The sequence below is a fragment of the Patagioenas fasciata genome, chromosome 3 (assembly GCF_037038585.1).
Source record: "Patagioenas fasciata isolate bPatFas1 chromosome 3, bPatFas1.hap1, whole genome shotgun sequence".
Lineage (NCBI taxonomy): Eukaryota > Metazoa > Chordata > Aves > Columbiformes > Columbidae > Patagioenas > Patagioenas fasciata.
The window spans coordinates 68,770,843-68,791,348 of record NC_092522.1 but is presented as its reverse complement, the minus strand read 5'-3'; the positions used below and the strand labels follow the sequence as shown (position 1 = coordinate 68,791,348).

Sequence of the window (20,506 nt, the reverse complement as noted above, 5' to 3'; positions counted from 1 at the left end):
GACAGGACTGAGTTTTAGATTCCACCCCGTACACCACTAGAACGAATAATTTTCAAGAGCCTTAGTGATATCTCAGTGGTTTGTTTGTTTTCATTTGTAATGGGAAAATTACTTTGTTTTCAAATTAGGCTAATGTTGCTAAAAGCAAGAACGAAAAGATGTTTGAAATCCATCATGATTACAGGAAGCCTGATAAATGACTGGAAAAAAATGTATTAAAAATCTGACAGAAAAATTCCTCCCAAGCTTTTTATGATGGATTTGCTCTCCCCTTTAAAAGCAAAATAAATTTATCACAAATGAGAAATCTCTAGCACTCAAGCAGCTTCAATATCCCATTACTTAGCCAAGGTAGTAACTGACCGAAGAGAGGAGTCATGTTAACAGATCCAGCTTGTGTCACACAGATCAGAATCATAGTTTTATCATGCATCTTGAAAAAGTGTGATTATTCTTAATCTTTTTAGAGCAGGCTTATAGGCTAGTAACAGGAACCACAGGTGACATGTTAGGTATTTAGGATCCTAATTCCTTCTTTGCTTTTGACTTTCTTTGTAGTGGTACCCCAGTGGTTATGTTGGGTGTCTAGGTTTCCTTACGTGGTGTCGAGGGTTTAGATTGCGGGGTGACAATCAAACCCTGGCAGATGTATTGTTAACCTCCTCACCCCCCCCTCTCCCCCCTTCCCACTCAGGACAGGTGATTGGGAGGGAAAGAAGGACAGAGAGAAGAGAGTTGGAAAAATTGAAGATGTTTTACCAATGCTACTAATAAGAATAGAGAAAATAATACAAAATATACAAAACCAATCTTGAAAGTCTCAGCAACTGCGGAGCCAGCACCCAAAGTCCTGGATTAGACTCTGTAGCCAACCGGAGCTGGATTCAGTCTGTCACTAGGCCTCAGCTCGCAGGGACAACCAGCAAGGTCCTCTCCTAATGTCGGCCATAAGCAGAAGGGAAAAAGGAAAAGGGACGAGGTCCTCGTGATCTCCCACTTTTATATGAAATATTCACATGAATGGAATGTTATACACAGTTGGTCAGTTTCTTGGTCACCGGTTTCTCGTTGCCCCTCTCGCGAGATGTCCATCCGTGCTTATCAATAAGTTTGCATTCCATTGCTAGGTTTACCAAAACATGTGTCTGGTTCTCCAGGAAAATGCAGCAATATGAAGGCTTTAGCTGACAGGCAAAATTCACTAAAAGAGAAACTTGTTTTTTAACAAAACCAGGACACGTAATGACATAAAGCTGCCTAGCCATCCTCCTCGTGAGGAGATATTTTAGAATGCTGTCTTCAGGACTGATAAAAATGAGAGTAGCCCTAACTCTTGCATAGGCGAAACCTTCTGAAAGTACAAATGTAAGTGAAAATAATGGAATTTAATAATAAAGAACTCTTTTTTACTGATGGGAATTAGCGCTTAGGTCTATGAAATACCTTGTATGTGTGTAAGTTCAAGTACATGATTCTCTAAACTGTACCAGTGCATTTACATCGATGCTGGGAGCTGTACCTCTGCACGTTACCAAAATCACCATGTCAGCAGGTCTGGACAACATGGTGCCTACTTCATGTTTCCATCCCTTCATGAAACCTCAGAAAAAAATCCTTTCTGCAAAGTCCCCAGCAATTCTTAGTCTGATATGTATTCAGACCATGCCCAGCATGTGCTCTCAGGAGAGTCTTCCTAGAATGCTGTGACTATGGCTGATCTTATTCAAAGTTGCAGTGTGAAGCACATTTCACTATTCACGTGATAAGTCAGTGATTCACACAATCATTCCTGGGTGATCTAGAGCAATCTCCTCCATCCCAGAAGAGTGCCATAACCCTCCAAGCTATGGGTCGAACCAAAATCTTTCTGGCACTCCTGCAGAAGATGGGCTATTTCACAAGAACAGAGTTCAAGATTCATTGAAATACCAGAAAAAGGAAGACAGAGGGGATATTCTTCTTAAATTCTTTCCTTACCCAAAATTGTCTGCTAATTACCAATTAAGAGTGGTTTTCTGTAATTTGGTAGAGGTTTTTCCTTTGCTGTTAAACTTTGTTAAAATTTTTGCTAACCCATGGATAGGAAAAAAACAGACCATTAAGGATGATATATAGTTTCAGTGGCAGCATTTTGTATTATATTATTATAACAGCACTTATGCCTCTAAACCACGATTAAGATTGCATTGTTTGGATACATGAGATCCCACTTCTGCCACAAGATGCTGCAAGCAGTCAAATTGCACTTGGCATAGGGAGGGTAGGGGCCAGGAAGGAAGGCGTAGGGTGAGGAGAAGGTACTGTCGTCTGGTTATGGATGCTCTGGAAGAAACAGAATTAGAACAATTTGGATTTCTGAATCCCTGTGATTTTCTAGCATGTGCCAAATTACTGTCACTGATTTGATGAACTTCTTGGTTTTGCATTGTAAATCTGGCCTTCCACCTTTGTTGGATTTAATATAAACTGTTTTAACAGCCAGTCAACCAAGCCTAGTAATTTAATAATAATAACAATCATTATTTTTTAAGTCCCTGGTCACAGTGATCATACCCTGGGTTCTGTTGCCGATGGGAGAAGGAACATAAAAGTATTGCCTAATTTGACAAGTGTGTTTCCCACAAAATCTGGACAAACATTCTTCCTTCAGAAGCAGTCTTTTGCTTAATTAGATAGTCTTTTTTTTTCTGGGTTCATGTGTATTTTTCTATTACCAATGCTAGTTGTATTACATGATAAATTCTATAAGAAACTCATTTTCTTCATCTTTTGAATGTATAGTTTCTGTTGATGTTGAAAGGAATTTGTGTATTTGTGAGCTTGGAAATATGGCAGTAATGTGGGCCTTACTTCCTAAAATTGCTTAGCCTATGATGAAAACTAAGCATACATTTACATCCCATATGAATGCAAGAAATATTTAGTAGCTACATCTCTGTGACATAGCAACATATTCCATGAGATCTCATAACAAAAAACTTGGTTCTAAATTTTGAAAATATTCAAAACATTCCTTAAGATATTTAAAATAAAAAGAAATGGGCAATTCAATGTATCATTTTGCAGTGTCGTTAAAAAACAACGATTCAGTAGTATGAGAAATATCACCTCTGGGCTTGCTCATTATATAAATAATGAATAGCAATAATAACTGTGTCATTTAATTGACACACAGTTAATTTTTTGAGTATATGTATCTACCCTGAAAAATGAAAAGTAGCTGCTGCTTAATTACATACTAGTTACAAGGCCATGACCTATGACTAATATAGAGCATTATCTGTCTGTCAAGTGTATTCTCAAGGAAATGCATTCAGTGTAGTGTGTGACTTGAGTTCAGCCTTACAAACTGAACAGTAAGTGGTTCAGAACCTAGAGCATTTCCTACCAACTGAAAATACTAGTCTAATTTAGAAAAATAATTCTATCTATTGATCAATCTCTGGACTGAAGATAGAGATGGATGGTTTTCAAAAGAAAAATCTTCAAGTAGCATGATATGATGAAGGACGGCTTTTTAGTAATAAAACTCTTTCAGATTAACTGCAGTTTTCCCTTCTTTTAAAACTCTATTTCTTATACATCATATTTTCTTTTCTGGCCTAACAATTCCAATTCTTGATTTTAACCACAAAGGTATCTCTCTTGTCAATATTAGAATTTGGATCATCAGATCCAGTCTTGCCTGTAAAGGTACTGTAGCTGCTGCTAGGGAGAAATACAGTATTGCATGGTGTTGTTACAGCTAGAAAAAAATTATATTTTTATAAAATTGTCACTGGTATCCCAAAGGATATCTGGTTTTCTGTAAAAACAAAGGAAATTAATAAGAGAATTTTGTCTCTTATAGACCAATATAACGACAGTGGGATATGATGCAGAGCACACTGATGTTTGCTCTTATGTTCAGATGACTGTTCACTTAGATCATGTTTGTATGTTTTTTATGACTTCAGACTTTCCTGTGTGTATGACTCTGCTTGTTTGTCTACAGACATCTGGTCCTCAAGGATCATTGAAGGATGGCGCCAAGAGCTCTCTTCAGAAAAGCTTCAGGGTACTTAATGAAGCCAGGATGTTAGAAAATGATGTTAAAGGTATGTGCAGTATATGGCATTCAGGGCCATCAAATACAAGAAAAACATTGAGAGACTGCTATGCTTCCAGTATGAAGAAGCCATATCAGTAGAAAAGAAGTAGAATTCAATATCTGATTTGAAGCTGATCAATGTATCAGCAAAAAAGATTCTCCTATTTTGGGTCCAGGCATTACTCAGGGATGCTTGTCCCCTCTGTCTGTGAGACAGGAAGGCTGAGAAGGACGGAGCCTTGGTCTTCTCTTGCTAACTACAGTTAGGGCGAGAGTAAGTGAGGAGGAGAGGCCAACAGAAATACTGGTTCTGATTTACTAAATGCTCTAGCAGAAAATTAGTACAAAAAACAGCCCAGCATTAAATTGTTATTCTTGTCAATACATGAGCAGGGTTTGCAATGCCAGTCAGAGATGCCACATCTTTTCAGGATGCTTATGGGATTGTGCCAGAAAGGGGAAGCATGGTGAGGTAGGATGAGATGTTTGCCCAACAGAGATTAATGACAGGGAATTGCTAAGCAGTTTCTTAAAAAATGAAACTAACAACGTGTCTCTAGAGAAAAATTATTACTTTCACACGCATACAAAAAAAATATTTCTTTGTTCCTGAAGCATAAATACATTTCTAAATGAAGCTCAAATCATAAAGTTCATAGATTCCAAACCAAATACTTTGGTTTCCCAGTGAAAATCAAGCATCTTTAATTTATATTCAATACTGGGGGGAAAAATGTTTTGAACTATGCTGTTAGGTGAGATGTAGAAGCTGGTAATTCATGTCAGCCTGTGCTTATAATCTCCTTAATATTTTCTCATCAATAAATGAGAGTATTATTGGTGAATGCCATAGTGCAAGAAGGTCAGACAGTAGTTAGTATGGACACATATGAGATGTTTCATGCACACATGAATAATCAGCTGCAGAAATGCAGGATGAGGAGCAATTGTCTGGGTTGCACCTGTCTAGAATGAGACTAAAGAGAAACATGGATCATTTGGTGGGTAGAGGTGGAAAAGGCAGATGTCACAGAGGAAGGCATGAATAAGAGCATGGATTTCCAAAACACATGAAAAAAATGCTTCCACTATGTTTAGGGTTCCTAATGCTTTGGATAAGTTACTGTCCACAGTCCTGAGCACTGAACTTCATGAGAGCTGAGGTGCTTTGCAGAGAGTCCTGAAGACATCATGGGGGCTGATTGGAGATCTGTCAGAGGAGAGATGAGGAGAAAGATTGAAATAATTAGAATTTGTAGACTGAAAAAGAGACTGTTGAGTAGGGGCTTAATATTCTTCAGTTATGTCAAGATTTCTCCAAAGAAGATGGGACTAACGTATCTCAATGCACTGATACAAGTTACATATTAAGAAAATCTTCCTTCCAATTAAAATACAGAAGTACTGGAACTGAGTACTGAGGAGATTAGGGAGATTTGACCTTTGAAAATCTTTGAAAACAGTTTAGACAAGCAGCAATGAGGAATGACTGTTGGTTGGAAGAAGAAAAATGATCTTTGGACAGACATCTGTTCTGAGCCCATGATTCAATGATCTTCTGATCATTGCAACCAAAAGCGGTTTATTTCTTGCATCTTTATCCAGACAGATTGTTTTATATATCCTCTAAGAAAATACTTATTGTAGCACTAATGAAGCATCTGTTTAACGGTACTCAACACTTCCTTCGACACAGCAGTCTTGGAAAGGAATTGAAAAAGTAATTTATTTCAACTAAACCTGAGCAGAAATAAGCATGATACAATTATCCACTTTCAAGTAGGCCAACACTGAGTTTCACACGTGAAAAATGTTAAATGTTACTGCTTTAATTGCTCTGTTTTTACATATGACAAAGCAAGCAACTTAGGAGCATACAGCATTTGTGCACTGGTATAGTAAATTCTGAGAGGAGGATCAATTAACTGAGTCCTCCATACAACTATTCTTACGGTCTTTCATCCAAATACTGAGTAATATTTTGATTAGTCTTGATAGAATAAGTTCACATTGATAACTGTGTGGTTTATTCCAAATTAGTACACTATAATCCCCTCCCTTTTGTAATTTGTTGTGTATATTTTGAGAAGCTTGTGTACAGTCCCTGTAGTTCTTGAAAAATTCTTTCATACTAGATAATTATACTTTAATCTAATTCAATTGACTGAAGTTAACCCGGAATTAACCACAAGGATGGGAAAAACAGCACCTGAAAACCTATGTGAAAAAAACAGATTTAGGTCTTGGAAGACATAAAGACAAGAAGAAAACACCTATGATATTATTTTTTCGCTCATCATAGGATCTGAAAATCAAGCTGGGAGAGTCATTGTGTCGTGCATCAGAACATTCATGCTAGAGTAGTTAAAATACTTTTTATTAGAAAAAAAAAAATTATTAAACAGCCCAGTTTTTCAGGTTTTAACATACAAAATTTTGTTGTCCTCCTGGGACGTGAGTTATGAGAAGCATACAGCTTGAAGGTTAAGATCCATACAACTTAGAGTAATCTTTTGGCTATAACTACACTTTCATTTAGTTTTGGCAGCTCTAGGATTTCCAAGTGCAGAACTAGCTAAGAAGTAAACATAATGTTTAATAAGGTCATAAAGCATAATATTTCATCAGGTCATTAATTACATTTCACTGTCATATGCTAAAAATTTAAAACATTATTATTTTCCTATGGCAGCTCTGAGAAAAAAATATGTCTGCAGTTACTTGTAAATCTTTGATTTATATTAGGGTGCTCTTTATTGTGACTACTGCTAGATTCAGTACAGATTTAGGGCTGGAGTGGCATGTTTCAGTAAATATGTTACAGAATATGACAAAACGACAAGGGGAGGTCAGTGGGCAATTTAAGTAGCATGGCTGAAGTAAAATGCATAGAGATGCTGCTAGTGCCACTTTCTGGAATGAAAACTACTGAAGTTTGCCATAGCTGGTAGCTCAGAAATGCTTAAAATGGTGGTGCTGCCTTTTCCCTTCCTCTGAGCAGACCAAACGCCACAGAGTGGAGTCGCAGCTTTGTGTGCTCCCCAAGGAGCTATCACAGAGTAATCATGTATTCTAGGGAGCACAGGGCCCTGTTTTCGAAGACAAATAGAATAGTGTCTGTACTTGGATATGTGTCAATTCCATGTGCCCACAAGACTGCCCAATTTAACCCTAAGAAAAGATGTATTACAACCTTAATACTTCAGAGATTTTTGTAAAAAGTATGTTATGTTCCCATTTTGCACCAATGAGAAGTTGAATTGATCACAGTTTTGTAATTCAGCAGTGGAGGTCTAAACGGTCTAAAGATTTATAAAAGAAGCTTAATGCAAGCAGGAAGCAGTGCTTAAAAAGCACATATTAGACCTTTGTCTGTGTTCTTGCACCATACTGAAGGGTAATGAGATGAAGCTTTCTTAATGCTCTCTGATACATCTCAGACCTAAAATGCTTCATACAGACAAACATTCTGAACTTTTCACAGTATGCCTTTTTGCATCTGATAAAACATGGCCATGCTCCACAGTGTGACCCACAGAGATCAGTTAACATTGTGCCCAGAATGCAGATGAATAAAGCACAATGACAGATTTCTTTTTTCCCCACCCCTCTTTGTTCCAAAGGGGGAAATTACTAGTATTATGAGCATAATCCTCTCTGGTTGTTTGGGTTTTTCTAGGATAGAAAGTAAGAATAACGTGTAAAAGTAATAGAACATTATTTTCTTTAGATTCTTACAAAGCCACCGTGTTCAGTCTTGACTGGAAGTGCAGGATGGATGATGGGTACTCTATGAAGATCTGGTCCACAGAAGTAATCATTAGTTTAAAATTTGTCTGTCTGCACTACAGGTAGTACATTAGTTAAAGTAATGAAGACCCGTAAGCCACTCAACTAATATACACTCCAGAAATTCAGGCAGGGCTGTGATGGAGATGGGAGTTTTTTCTTGCGACATTATGACATTCCCCTGATTTGTGGCCAATTACCCTAGTTAGAAAATGGCTGTTAATCATGGAAATGTTTTATATTACCACTAAAAACTGCTGAAACAGTCCTTACAAAGCAAAGCTTCTGACAGAAACTATTAAAATAGTGATATAGTAATTTCTCTCTTTGTGGGGTTAGAAGTTAGAAGGAAGAAGCCTGGTGGGAGAAGCAAAATCTGTGTGTAGTGCTCTGGCTAGGAAGGAGTTCTGAAATTTTGGCTACAAATGAGTGGATGCTGCTGCCTGCCAGCTTCATTCTCTCTGTGCCTTGAGGGGTTTTCAGTTTGCCAGAAGCAATTTTTCTTCCTTATAATTTAAAATTTCCTGTTTAAAAAAAATACCTCTGTGCAGATTTGGGAATACACACAGTCTTTGTCAAAGCTGATCAATGAAAAGAGAAAATAAGATGTATAAACTCATCTTCAGTTGGAGACTGTTGTCAAGTGGCTACTGAAATTTAGCTCATGTCATTTCTTTTGCTTAAGAATTGACAACTTGTGGGGGACTTGTCTTGTCTGCCAACATGTGCATATTTTTAGGTAAAATATTTTCCAGATGATAGGCACAGCTAAATCCCATGTATGTGTATTCTCCTCTGCTTTGTATTTTTGCTGACCTGGCATATTGCAATTAGCAAATTGTTGCATTAGTTTGATGACCAGCATAATATACATACAAAAACTGCAGTCAGTGCTGAATGTAGTCTTTAAAAAAGTTAACCACCATTAGCTGCATTGCTCCAGTTTTATCTCTTTTCCCTGTTTCTTCTTAATGCAAGTTTCTAAAAGTCTTGCTTGTTTTAGGAAAAAAAAAAATAGCTTGTGACCCATCTTCCTCTTTATGGGATGAGACTGAGGGAAGCAATAATGCTGTTTGGAAGAAGCAAAGCAAAGATAACGGAAGAAGTTGACCGTGACTGCCAGTTCATTTGTCAGTATTCAGTCAATAAAAACAGCTGCATATATTGTTCCTAGATTGATTTCCACCTTTATTCTGGTGTGGACATATGTGTTGGGTAGCATAGCCCTACGGGCAGTTTCACACGGAAAACTGCATTTGGTCATACTACCAGCAGAGGTCTGTTTCCACTAGCACTGTAGTGGTTGCACATCATCAGTAATTACCCAGTGCCACAGATCTACAGACACTTCTAAAACTTGTCTCTTGTAAAAAATAGATCACTGCATATAAATTGTAATTACCTGAGTTCTTAAGTGAATTCTTAATGAAACATATGAGTGTAGGGATTATTTCCATTTGACTTATTTTAGTTTATTCACTTAGAGGAGAAAGGGATGATGCTTAGTTCTGTAATGCTGTGTTTAACCATGGAAATGGAAACTGAAAATCTTCATTCACGGTAACCAAGGCAAAAAAACCTAAAGGCCCATACCTCCAAAGTCCTTCAGGATCCTGGTTACTCTTTAGAGTTTAGTTTCAGTGATACATTAATTGTTTCATTGATTTGAACAATAAAGAGTGCATTGATTGGCATCCTATGCCATCTCCAGGCAGAGCTAATCAAGTGGAAACAGGACTGAGGGAAATTTGTCAGAATACTCCTCAGCCTACACTTTAATGTGGATTGACAATGCCTGACATCTTTCATTGCAGATGCACTAAGCTCTTCCAAGTCAAAGAAGCTCTGTAGTTTGGAGCAACTCAGATTGTAGCTGCTTGTATTTTGTCGAGCCTCTATGATGAACTGGAGGATCTCAGGCCTTCAGATCATAGCTCCAGCATTTTTCATAAATGCTAATAAGTAAAGGATGGGGAAAAGCTGAAGTCAAGTCAGTTCAGATAGCGATTCATACATGTAATTAGCTCAGTGGTTAGTGAAGACACCATCTGGATTACAGGATGGGAAGTTACTTCAAAATGTAACTTCACATTAATATCACTTCACAAAATGAACAATTTCCTTGAAAAGCTGACACAGGCCTTAGTATCTCCTCACGGCTTTGTGTAAGACCCTCCCTCGCAGCACTTACTTGTGGCTTTATTGTTGTAATATTTTAAAAAGCACAGTTAAAATTAATTTGAGGGATTAAAAGGAAAAAAAAAAACATGAACAGGTGAAGTCTCAGTATTCGGTGTCAGGAGTTCTAGGGAAACTTGCCTTATTAAAATCCCTAAAAATCAGTTGCTGCTATGGTTACAAAGCTGAAAACAGAAGTCTGAAAACATGATTCATCAGAAAAATAACCAGGTGATGATTACCATAATGTTGGATCTGGCAGTGTAAAGAGGAGAAAAAAGATGTAACTGAAGACTATGGAACAAAGTTAGTACACCACTACCAGAAATGAATCAAATATCTCCAAAATTCAAACTTCATAAACACTAACATTCCAAAGGCTACCAGAAACACCAAGGAAATATCAGGCAGACCATAGTTTCAGAATTAAATGGAGGAGATTAAGACAGTTTTGTTGATACTACTGCTTAACAAGAAATTAACTCAGATAAAGTCTCAGGGCATTTACGAGCAGGATCTCTTGAGTTCAGCCTATTTTAACAACATCACATTACCAGTAACCTCATTCATCAGTGGAGACAAAACCTGTCATTTAGCAATAAAGGTGTTTTTGAGAAGTAAAATTTTATAGTTTATATGACTCTTCCTAACTGTTAACTGTGCCTCCTACAGTTCACACAAATGTCCTGTTCCTCTGCAGGGCAATTTGCAGGAATGAAGGCTCACTTCCAGGCACTCCTGCAGTCCTGTATGTTGCTCTAATTTAACTGAAGCAAATAGATTTCTCCCTGAATGACATTTCAAAGCATCTAACAACAAAAATATGATGCTCATTTAAATTCTACCACTATTTCAGTCATGCTGTAGTCTTGGAAAATTTAGTTAATGATTTCTTGAAGGTAATATACATCCTGTTGGATTTGTTTTCTCATTACAAATTGTTTTTTGCACATCTAGTTTTAGAAGCCTTACATTTTAGAATTTGTGGAACGTGAACCACAATCCTTCATTTTAATCCATTATTCTGTTTATTCTCTCACCAAAGGGTTACAGCCATGATGCTGTTGGAGTTGCTGGAGTACCAATGATGCATCTAAATATTGTTCCTTAATAAAAAGATATATGCTTTTTGCTTTTGACAAGTATGGGACTATAATTCACCAAGAAACCTAATCTCCAGTCCTTTTTCCTGTCTTAGTATCTACTTGGATAAGTACCCAAGAAATAGGTGTTTATTTTCAAAAACCTGCTACATATCTGAGATCAGAGTCATACTTTGTATCCTGAGCTCTGTTTCTAGAAATTATCTCCTTTCCCACACTATCAAGCACAGTGATGGGCATGCCTGAAAGGTAAAAAATCACCAGCTGTCTGTTCCAAAGAGTTCCGTACTGATATGAAGAAATAACGTAAAATGCCCCATAAGACAGTAGTTTAAGCATTAACTGGAATTTTCTCTGCCAAACTTTACTTCTAAATTTTGAAATAATGTCTGTTTAAATAGCCATAAAGCTTAGCTTGAATCTTACTTTTGAGAGTTTGAAAAATTATTCCTATGCTGAATACTGTTCCAAAAAACCCCATCATTTCTATTCAAAGGAACTGCTGAAGAATAGGAACCTGCTTGTAAAGGGTAACATCAGTTTCATCTGTAACGCACCAAATATGACACACCTGTGCCTGTGATTTATATTAGTTCTTCAGTTTGAACAAATTCTTAGCTTTGGGATTTATCTACTAGGTGGGCTTTTTCCTCCAAATTTTAGTATGTTTATTTTATAATAACTTGTTGGTAGTATATTCTCATATTGATGATCAGTGCTAGGGTGATCTCATGTTTTCATCAGATGTTAAGTCAGCATTGGTTATCTTTGAGAAAATCCAAGAGAATTGGGCTCTGGCCAGTCTAATTGCAATACTAAGCTGACGTAATCTATCTCACCTCTTTCACAGTATCTTCAACTCATTCATCTCAGACACCCCCCTTAAGAAGAAAATTTCACCAGCAGCTTAATCTAGGAATCAAGCTATGACTAAACATCACACTTGAATCTGTCAGTGGGTCGTTGTGTGAATTTGCATAAATCATACCATCTGTGATGGTCATTTTTTTTCTTTCCTCTGTGCACCTTAGGAAAACCCTTGATAAATATACATCCATGCAAGGAACTTGAGCATTTAGATACCATGGAAGTAGAAAACTTAAAGAAAAAGATTAGCAGTGAACCCTACAAACAATTTTACTGGACTTCCTTATTTATGCAACACATCTTATGCATTTTAAATTATGTGTAAAGAAAGGATGGTAGAAACAGAGTTAAAACTTCTGTACTTTGTGCACTTTTTATAGAAAAGGGGGATAACCTGGACAGCATGCGTAACAGGCTGAAAGATGCTGATGAGAAGAACTCCATTCTCCTGAGAGCTCTGAATGAAACCTTTGGAAAGCTGTCAGCCATTCCTAATGGTAAGCTGGAAAAGTGCTGCAACACTTGACTCATCCCTGCTCTTCTGTTTCACTTTCCATTGCTTAACATCTGTCTGTTTAGTCTTTGGCTGTGTCCACACTGTGTCCACTTTGACCATTGGACACTGTAGTAAGACAAAGATGAGCAATGTGAGAGAGAACTGAACTGAAAATTAATACCTGGTATCAGTTTGTATTTTGGCATGGTAAAAGGTACCATGCTACTGCATTTTGCAAAAGGATTCAGAAAGAAAATAATTAAGATATCTGGAATTATGATACAATCTGAGACAAATACTATTTTCTTCAAATGTGAAAAGACTTTATGAAACTACTGTTTAATGAACCATGATAATTTAACTAGTATAATTTAACCCAAGAAGAATGAAGATTTACTGACCTTATAGAAAACACAGGATGAAATCTGCTGTGAAATTTGTCATACCTGTTTGGTGTTGTATATCTTTTTTCGACTCTAAATTGCTTGGAACTGGAACAGGCTTTCCTCAATGAACTCTGAAATTCTATGCACACTTGTAATTCTATATAGCCAAAAAGATTTCTAAAAAATTGGTAATACACATTAAAATCCCAGAGTTCTGGGATGTTAGCTACTCAGTGTTGTGATAGTAAGAGACAGGGAGCTAGAACATTATGATGGACAGTGATAAACTGAATGTTTGTTTTAGAAAATAGAAAGTTTTTAGCAATGTAATTTGCTATGACTTTTCTCTCCAAGAAGCACTTTATAAACTGAAGATATGCCTTAAGGAAATTCTCTAAAGAAAATCTATATTCTTTCTGATTTGTGATGGTCTGGAAAGTTCAGACTGCAAATGAAAACTTGGAATGAAAAACAATTTACTATTCATCTTGCACATTTTTGTGGCTTAAAGATTCCAGATCACTGAAAAGTTTTGGTTTAGATTTGGTGATCCTTGAAATCAGGCATTCACAAAAAAACTATTTTAATATGTCATGCTCATACCACTTCCCTGGTTTTGGCCACATGACTCTTTCTCTTAATGTGCACAGATAGAGGTCTCAGTCAAACACAATGGACCTCTAAGGCCAGTTAACTTAGGACGCAGAATACTGAATCTGAAACAAGAAATATGAAACCATTAGCAATGTAATACGCTCCTGTCGGATTAGAGTTACAGGGTGCTCACTTTTGAGACAAGGACATTCATATAAACAGGTGGATGTGTATTAAGAATGAAATTCAGAGCAAATAAATGGCATGGATAAGAAAATGCAGTAAATTAGTTGTCCAACAGGGAAATAAACAATGAGGGTGGGAGAGAAAATGACCCTGTCATATATCTTGTTCTTCAAGGTTTCAAGGAAGCAGAGAGCAGCTTAAACTAATAATTCTTGTCTCCATGTTATACCAATATCCAAATAAAAGCAGAAAGATTCAAAATGGGATAGATGAGTAGATCACCTTAGGACAAGGACCCACATGTGCAGGGATAGGCATAATTTAAACTGTGGCTGAAAATAAATAAAATTTGTGTGACTAACAGAGAGAAGTAACAGAGTACCTCCAACTTTCACTCACCAGAAAGATGCATGACCTTTAATAATGGCCTCAAAAAGAGATACTTGGATATGATGAAAAAAGGAAGTGAAAAAGGCAATCCAAACTCTCTGTTCTTTCACTTGTCAGTATTGATGATGATAGTGATTTATTAAAGGTTCAGTTGTATTTCCAAGGTGCTATTGTATTTTGGAGGCTTTTCATCCAAAACTTCAGTTGTAAGGGTGGGGTTGTTTAGAGCCCAGGTATAATATATATTTACTCAAGAAAGTAAAAAGGCTCATGTAACTCTACAATATGCAGCACAAACCCACCAATTCTCTACGGCCTTACAAAGCATCATGTGCTTTCCAGGCTCCAGGCTTGTTTGCATCAGATGTTCCACAGATGGAGAAGGACCTATACAGTTGATCCCTTGAAACAGAGAAAATGTTGATGTTTCCCATGTCTTCGCAGTCATAGGAATGTGCAACCTGCTTCATGCAATGTTGTTATGAACTAACTCTTATCAACTATCTGTTAGTCAGAAATTGAAAGAAAACACAGCCTCCTGTGCTTTCATCACTACTGTAACTCAATCTGTTGACTTCATGGACTACCACAGGAAGCCCCAGTCAGTATGAAAAGTGGTTGTTTCAGAGGTGTCTAAGCTTCTGAGCTGTACTCCAAAATTCTCATGTGACTGAGGGACAGGAGGATACCTTGGAGAACACAAGGGGAAAGCTACTCCATGAACAGTTTCAAAGGAAGCAGGTGGCAAAGCAGGTTCCTGTGGGTCTCCTGACTTCGTGGTAATGTGGTGGCAAAGTGGGTGTTCACATAGGTTCCCTTGCATGCTGGAGAATCTACCACAACAGTTTCTGTTTTCTCACTTCCTCCCATCTGTGGGAATTTGGAAACTTGGCCGGCTCCCTTGCCCAGCACAACCTGCGCTCCTGGCTCATCATGTGATGTAATCCCAGCATGGCAACAGCACCTGAGCTGTTCAACACCTGTGTGACATGTTTAAAAGCAACACAATTTACACAGGATTTGGATAAATACCTACTAGAATACCCAGCTGTCTGTTTTATCGTTTATTAAGAGCAGAATAAAAAACATTCCAGGCTTGAATGTTTTCACCACAAAAATAGAACATTCATTTCCATTTTGCAGGCAGAGAGGTGGGACAGTAGTAGACTAATTGTTTTGCTCAAGGTCACTAAGGATGTCTTTGGATGTATGTGATTAATTCAGTCAATGAACCCTTGGTGTCCCCGTTCACAAGATTATTTGTCACAGTTTCAGCTGAACCACATGGAGTTAGATTTCTGTACTCTGTACATCAGAACATTGAAAGTCCTATTTCTATTATAAGTATCAAATATTATATCTGACACTTTATCAGCAACAGCAACAACAAAATTGCACGAAAATTTACCTAACAAAAATGATTTGCCCTTTACATACAAATGGAGCTGGAGCATCTTCTCTTCTTCAGGGATATTTCAGGTCAAAAAAAAAGACATAATGCTTACAATTAGTAATGTCTTAGTACATGTGAAGTAGGAGCACTCAAGGAACTACACAACACAATTTAGGATGATAGAGTTTTGACCCAACTTTATTCTTAAGATGTGTGAAGGAAACTTCTGTACTCTAGGCCATTATTTCATTTTTGTTTTCTACCTACAGATACAGCTATAAAGGTACAGGCAGCCAAAGACAAAGCAAGAGAAGCCAACGATACTGCAAATGATGTCCTGGCCCAGATTAGAGACCTCAACCAGAATCTCCTGGGCTTGAGAAACAACTACAGTAAACTTGCAGACGATGTGGCAAAAACAAATGCTGTTGTGAAAGATCCTGTCAAAACCAGTAAGATCTTTTTTGGATTGTTTGGTGGTGATTATTTTTTCAGTTTGTGGTTTTAATTTCACATCTCAAAATGACACTCACATAGCATTACTACAGTATGCTGGGATTAAAGGAATCTGTATTACGTCTATTTACTGGACCTTATATAAAAAAAAAATTTTAAATCTCAAGGACTGCTGCTAGTAGTTGGAAAAAAACTGATGATAGCAGGACCAACATGCAGAGGAAGCGAATAATCAACAATTCACCCCTTGATTCAAGCAAAATTCCACACACTAATCCTGTCTTCGGTCAGTCAGATAATCAGTTCTGGGAAAAATGCATGACTTCTTTCATATACATTACTGTTTTGGGTAGAACACTTTAAGAAAAAGAAAAAGGAGATTTTAGGAAATTTTTTTGTATGTTTGGGTTTTTTTGTTTGTTTTTTTTTTTATTTATAGTAAATTCTCTTATCAAATGTTACAGATTTTTTTAGCATTTTCACTTTGATTGTGATGGATAGGATTTCATTCTAAATTACAACACATTTTATGGTAGATTACTAGGACATAACGTATATGAGTATACGGCCAGGGCTGACAACATAACCAGAGTGTCTTTACAAAATTACTGAAGGACTGATTACACAGCTAACCTGGGCTCCCCAGATTGTCATCAGCTTGCTGAAGCTGGGCACCTAAACACATTCGGTTTAGGACATTGTCATTCTCATTCTATGGATAAATATCCTCTTCAAATTGTAGCTGTACCAGTGAAGGAAGTTAAGTGAAGGCAGTTTTGTCACTGCCCACCTACTGGAAGTTCCTGACCCCTCATCAACTGAGATACATGTGTGAGCTCAGGGTGTAATCTCCATCAGGCAGACTGATCCATAGGAGTTTAGAGAATATGAAAAGTAGTTATTGATTGAAATAGCACAGTTAGATTACGGCAGGTTATGGAACAAGCAGATCTGTGAGGTAATGACCTGTGGCAGGGTAGTGATGAACAGCTGAAAAGTGGCTTAAAAGCAGTCATTTCTTGGCACTGCTGGGTCTAGACTAGTCCACCTGTCCCAGACCAATTATTTTAAGACTATGTGTACGTTAGCATTTTATTTGAAATTAGGACCAGTAATTTATTTACTCTCTTGATTGTCCACAGTCACCCTTATTTGATTCACACTGAGGGGGTGGTATTAACACTTGCAAACTCTTTCATGACAGATGAAATTTAACTGGAAGATGTTATTCAGAAGCACATTTTTACCACTCTCCAACTGCTAATGGTTACTCAGATTATGGAATGAGATTAAAGTAAATGCAGAGTAAACAACTCCAAATCTATATAGTGTGTATTATGACACTCACAACTACATGCTAAAGTAGACATGGCCTGTCATGTATGTCAAAATTCAGGCTCTGAATTCTCATTATACAGCTATGCAAAATAGAGAAGGTAATAATTTTTTTTCTAGGCTAATCCTTTCCCTTAATTCACTTTATATTTGTGTTTACATCTTCAAAACATTTTCTTATGTTGTCTTCTGTTTTTTCTCTTCTTTGACTTCATATCTTGCCTACAGAAATCAGTACGTACGTTTTCTTTTTTACTGCTTTTATTGTGCCTTTTCCAGTAAATGATGATTTGCTGCTTACCACCACAGCTTCTGCATGGTGCTCTACATTTCACATTCACTGAATAGTTAAATAGTTTCCTTTTGAAGGGTCCAAAATAAACTGACTTGGTAATTAGTTTCACTTCTGTGAAACCTTAAGATGCATCTTGAAGGTTTGGTATCAGTGTCTGGGTGACTATTCAAAAACTAGGTATCCAAACTTTCATGCTTTATCTAATAATAATAATTATTATTGTTACTGTTATTGTTACTGTCATTCAGTATACATTATGCTGGTAAATGCAGGTTTGTCCTTTTCCATGTCATTCACACAAACCCATACCCTCATCCTTAGCTCTGCTGATGAATTGTCAAAGAGGTGGCATTGTTCACGCATTGTTTATCCTAGAGGCAACGAAGTCATTTGAAGCTTAAAGACAGAGAAAATATATCCTTGTGAAATTATTAAATTCACCTGAAAAAATTAAATATCTGCAGTTTACTACCACTGGTTTTTAATCTGCTTTCAGTACACATAGAGAATTTTAAGCTTGTGACCAGAATAAAGCCATTTTCTGGTTGTGGCCATTGTAGTTAATTCAAGAATTAACTTCAAGTTATTTCTAACCCTGTTTCAGAACTTACTAATAAAAACTAACCAGTTTTAAATAATCTAGGATTTTTCTTCAAATTAGTGTTTAAAAAAAAAAAAAAAAGAAAGGAAATATTTAACTCATAAGTGTATTTTGCTACAGGAAATGTTTTCCATTAGTATCACCCTGACCTGAAGCATAGTTGCTGTTTCAAAATCCTTCTTTAATATCTGCATTTGCTACTGTTGCTACTTTAACTTGATTCTAAATATTCTTAAATTCTTCAGGTAGCTTCCTGGTCTGTGTACCTCATAGTAGCATATACAATTGCCTGCCTATTGTGTATGCAGAATTTTCTTGGATTTTATTATTGCAATGTATAATTATTGTCTGACACTATTCTCTAAAACTCTGCCTTGTTCTTTCTTATGAAGTTGCTGATGCAGATTCCAGTATTAAAACCCTAGAAAAGGAAGCAGATCGCCTGCTAGATAAAATCAAGCCAATCAAAGAACTTCAGGATAACTTAGGGAAAAACATTTCTCAGATAAAAGAGCTGATAAACCAAGCTCGGAAGCAAGCCAATTCGGTAAGCCTTCTTTCTAACTAAGATGACCTTTTGAGTATTGATTGGATTTTATTTTCTACTTTTCTATTTCTTTTCCGTAGGGTGAATCCTTTCTAACTCTAAACATGTGTAAAGAAAGCAAATAATGTAGTATAATTTCTCAGATAAAAAGAGAGTATTCTGATATTTTTCACTTTTGTATCTTGTTTCTTCATTTAAAACTTGTACTTGTTAAATGGATAACATATATAGGAATGTATGTAGAAACGTTATTATTTAAGAAGTATGGTGAGTGATAGTACAGCAGAAGAGTCACAACACCATTGATCTTTTGTGAAAACAAAAATCTATTTTTTTGCCTCAGCACTGATATTAAGCCCCTGATTTCATTTCATAGAACTTACATTACCTGAGAATGACACCATCTCAAACTCACTGAAATTGCTGAGTGTATTTTCTTTTCCTATATTCTTGGCTTTCTTTGTTCAGTAACAGTTCTGAGGACTCAAACTTGAGTCAAGAAAATATTTCTAGTCCATTTAATGGGTTTGGAGTCCATCTCCCTGACTCAGTAGTACTCTAAACTTGAGGATCAGCTGGTAAATAGCAAGGTTATTCAGCATGTGACTTAGTGCAGTGAAGGAAAAAAAATTCTTGAAGACAGTACTTAAGAAAAACTCCTGAAAATTGGTTAAAAAAAATGAATCTACAAAAAACAGGATCCTGGGGAAGAAGTATATTCCATATATTCAATGAAATTTGCCCGCAATAGAAAGACAGGTGTGCTGGTTTCACTGACAATGGGTTAATTTTCTTCATGCAATTAGAAACCTTTCTTTTTCATAGCTTACACGCTCATTACTTGGATTTAGTTTGAGAACAAGAAATAACACCCCAGCACAGAGTTAATGTTTTTAATTGCTCTTCTGAGAGCCCAGGATGTTCTGAACACTCTGCCCACAGCTGTGAGGCATCAAGGAAGGGGGGCAGAGATGGGGCAGAGCTTGACTGACATCCAGACTGATCAATGAGAGTATTCCAGCCCATTAGCATCATGCTTCATATTTAAGGAGAGTTGAGCCTTCTGCTTTTTTCTCTCTTTCTCTCTCTCCCTCTGGGGTGCAGCCGGGGGAGTTTTGGTTGGAACATTTAACTCGGCTTTTTACCATTTTGCAGAGGCCTCTGTGTTTTTCTGCCTTTTTCCTTTCTTTTCTCTCTTTTGGATCGGCTGTTCAGGACTGGGATATCACTTCCTGGAACTGGTTGCTTAGTGTGGATGGAGTTTGTGCGGAAATTGCCTTGAGTATCTTTTATTTCTATTGTGTATATATATATATGTATATTTACTAGTAGTGTATTAGTATTTTGTTATTAAACTGTGTTTACCTCAATCCAAGTTTCTCCCTTCCCTTTCAATTCTCTGCCCTGTTGGGGAACTTGGGGGAGGGCATGAATAAGCAGCTATGGTGGTTGTATTGCTAGATCGGGTTAAACCACAACAGGCTATGGTGGTGATATGGTTTTGTTACATTCATCTTCTGTCTGAAGGCTTTGAAGTACTTAACTGCTGTTCAGCATTTCTGGGATAGGGAAATAGTGAGTTGGGTCATATACTGGATCTCCTTTCTAAGTTTGCCCTAAGCATAAGGTGATACCATTATGTGCCCCTACTCTAAAACATGTCTAGCTAGAATTGCAATACAATTGTACTGTCATTATGTCTATGCTGACATTATGAAGGCAAACAGTATACTATTTTTATGTATGCCCAGAGCCTGAGGAAAGTAGCACACATACCCAAATGCATATGTCACTCAGCTG

General features: G+C 37.0%; 1 protein-coding gene across 5 annotated transcripts in view; it reads left to right on the top strand.

Annotated features, from left to right (window-relative positions):
• LAMA2 (laminin subunit alpha 2) overlaps nt 1-20,506 on the top strand; it is a 362,981-nt gene that overhangs the window by 295,068 nt on the left and 47,407 nt on the right. For all 5 annotated transcript variants that reach the window (XM_065833304.2, XM_065833299.2, XM_065833305.2 and 2 more), the window contains 4 exons: nt 3,995-4,097; nt 12,408-12,524; nt 15,742-15,924; nt 18,552-18,706. In XM_065833304.2, the coding sequence (XP_065689376.2) occupies nt 3,995-4,097; nt 12,408-12,524; nt 15,742-15,924; nt 18,552-18,706 (558 nt within the window). The remainder of the gene's footprint in view (nt 1-3,994; nt 4,098-12,407; nt 12,525-15,741; nt 15,925-18,551; nt 18,707-20,506) is intronic.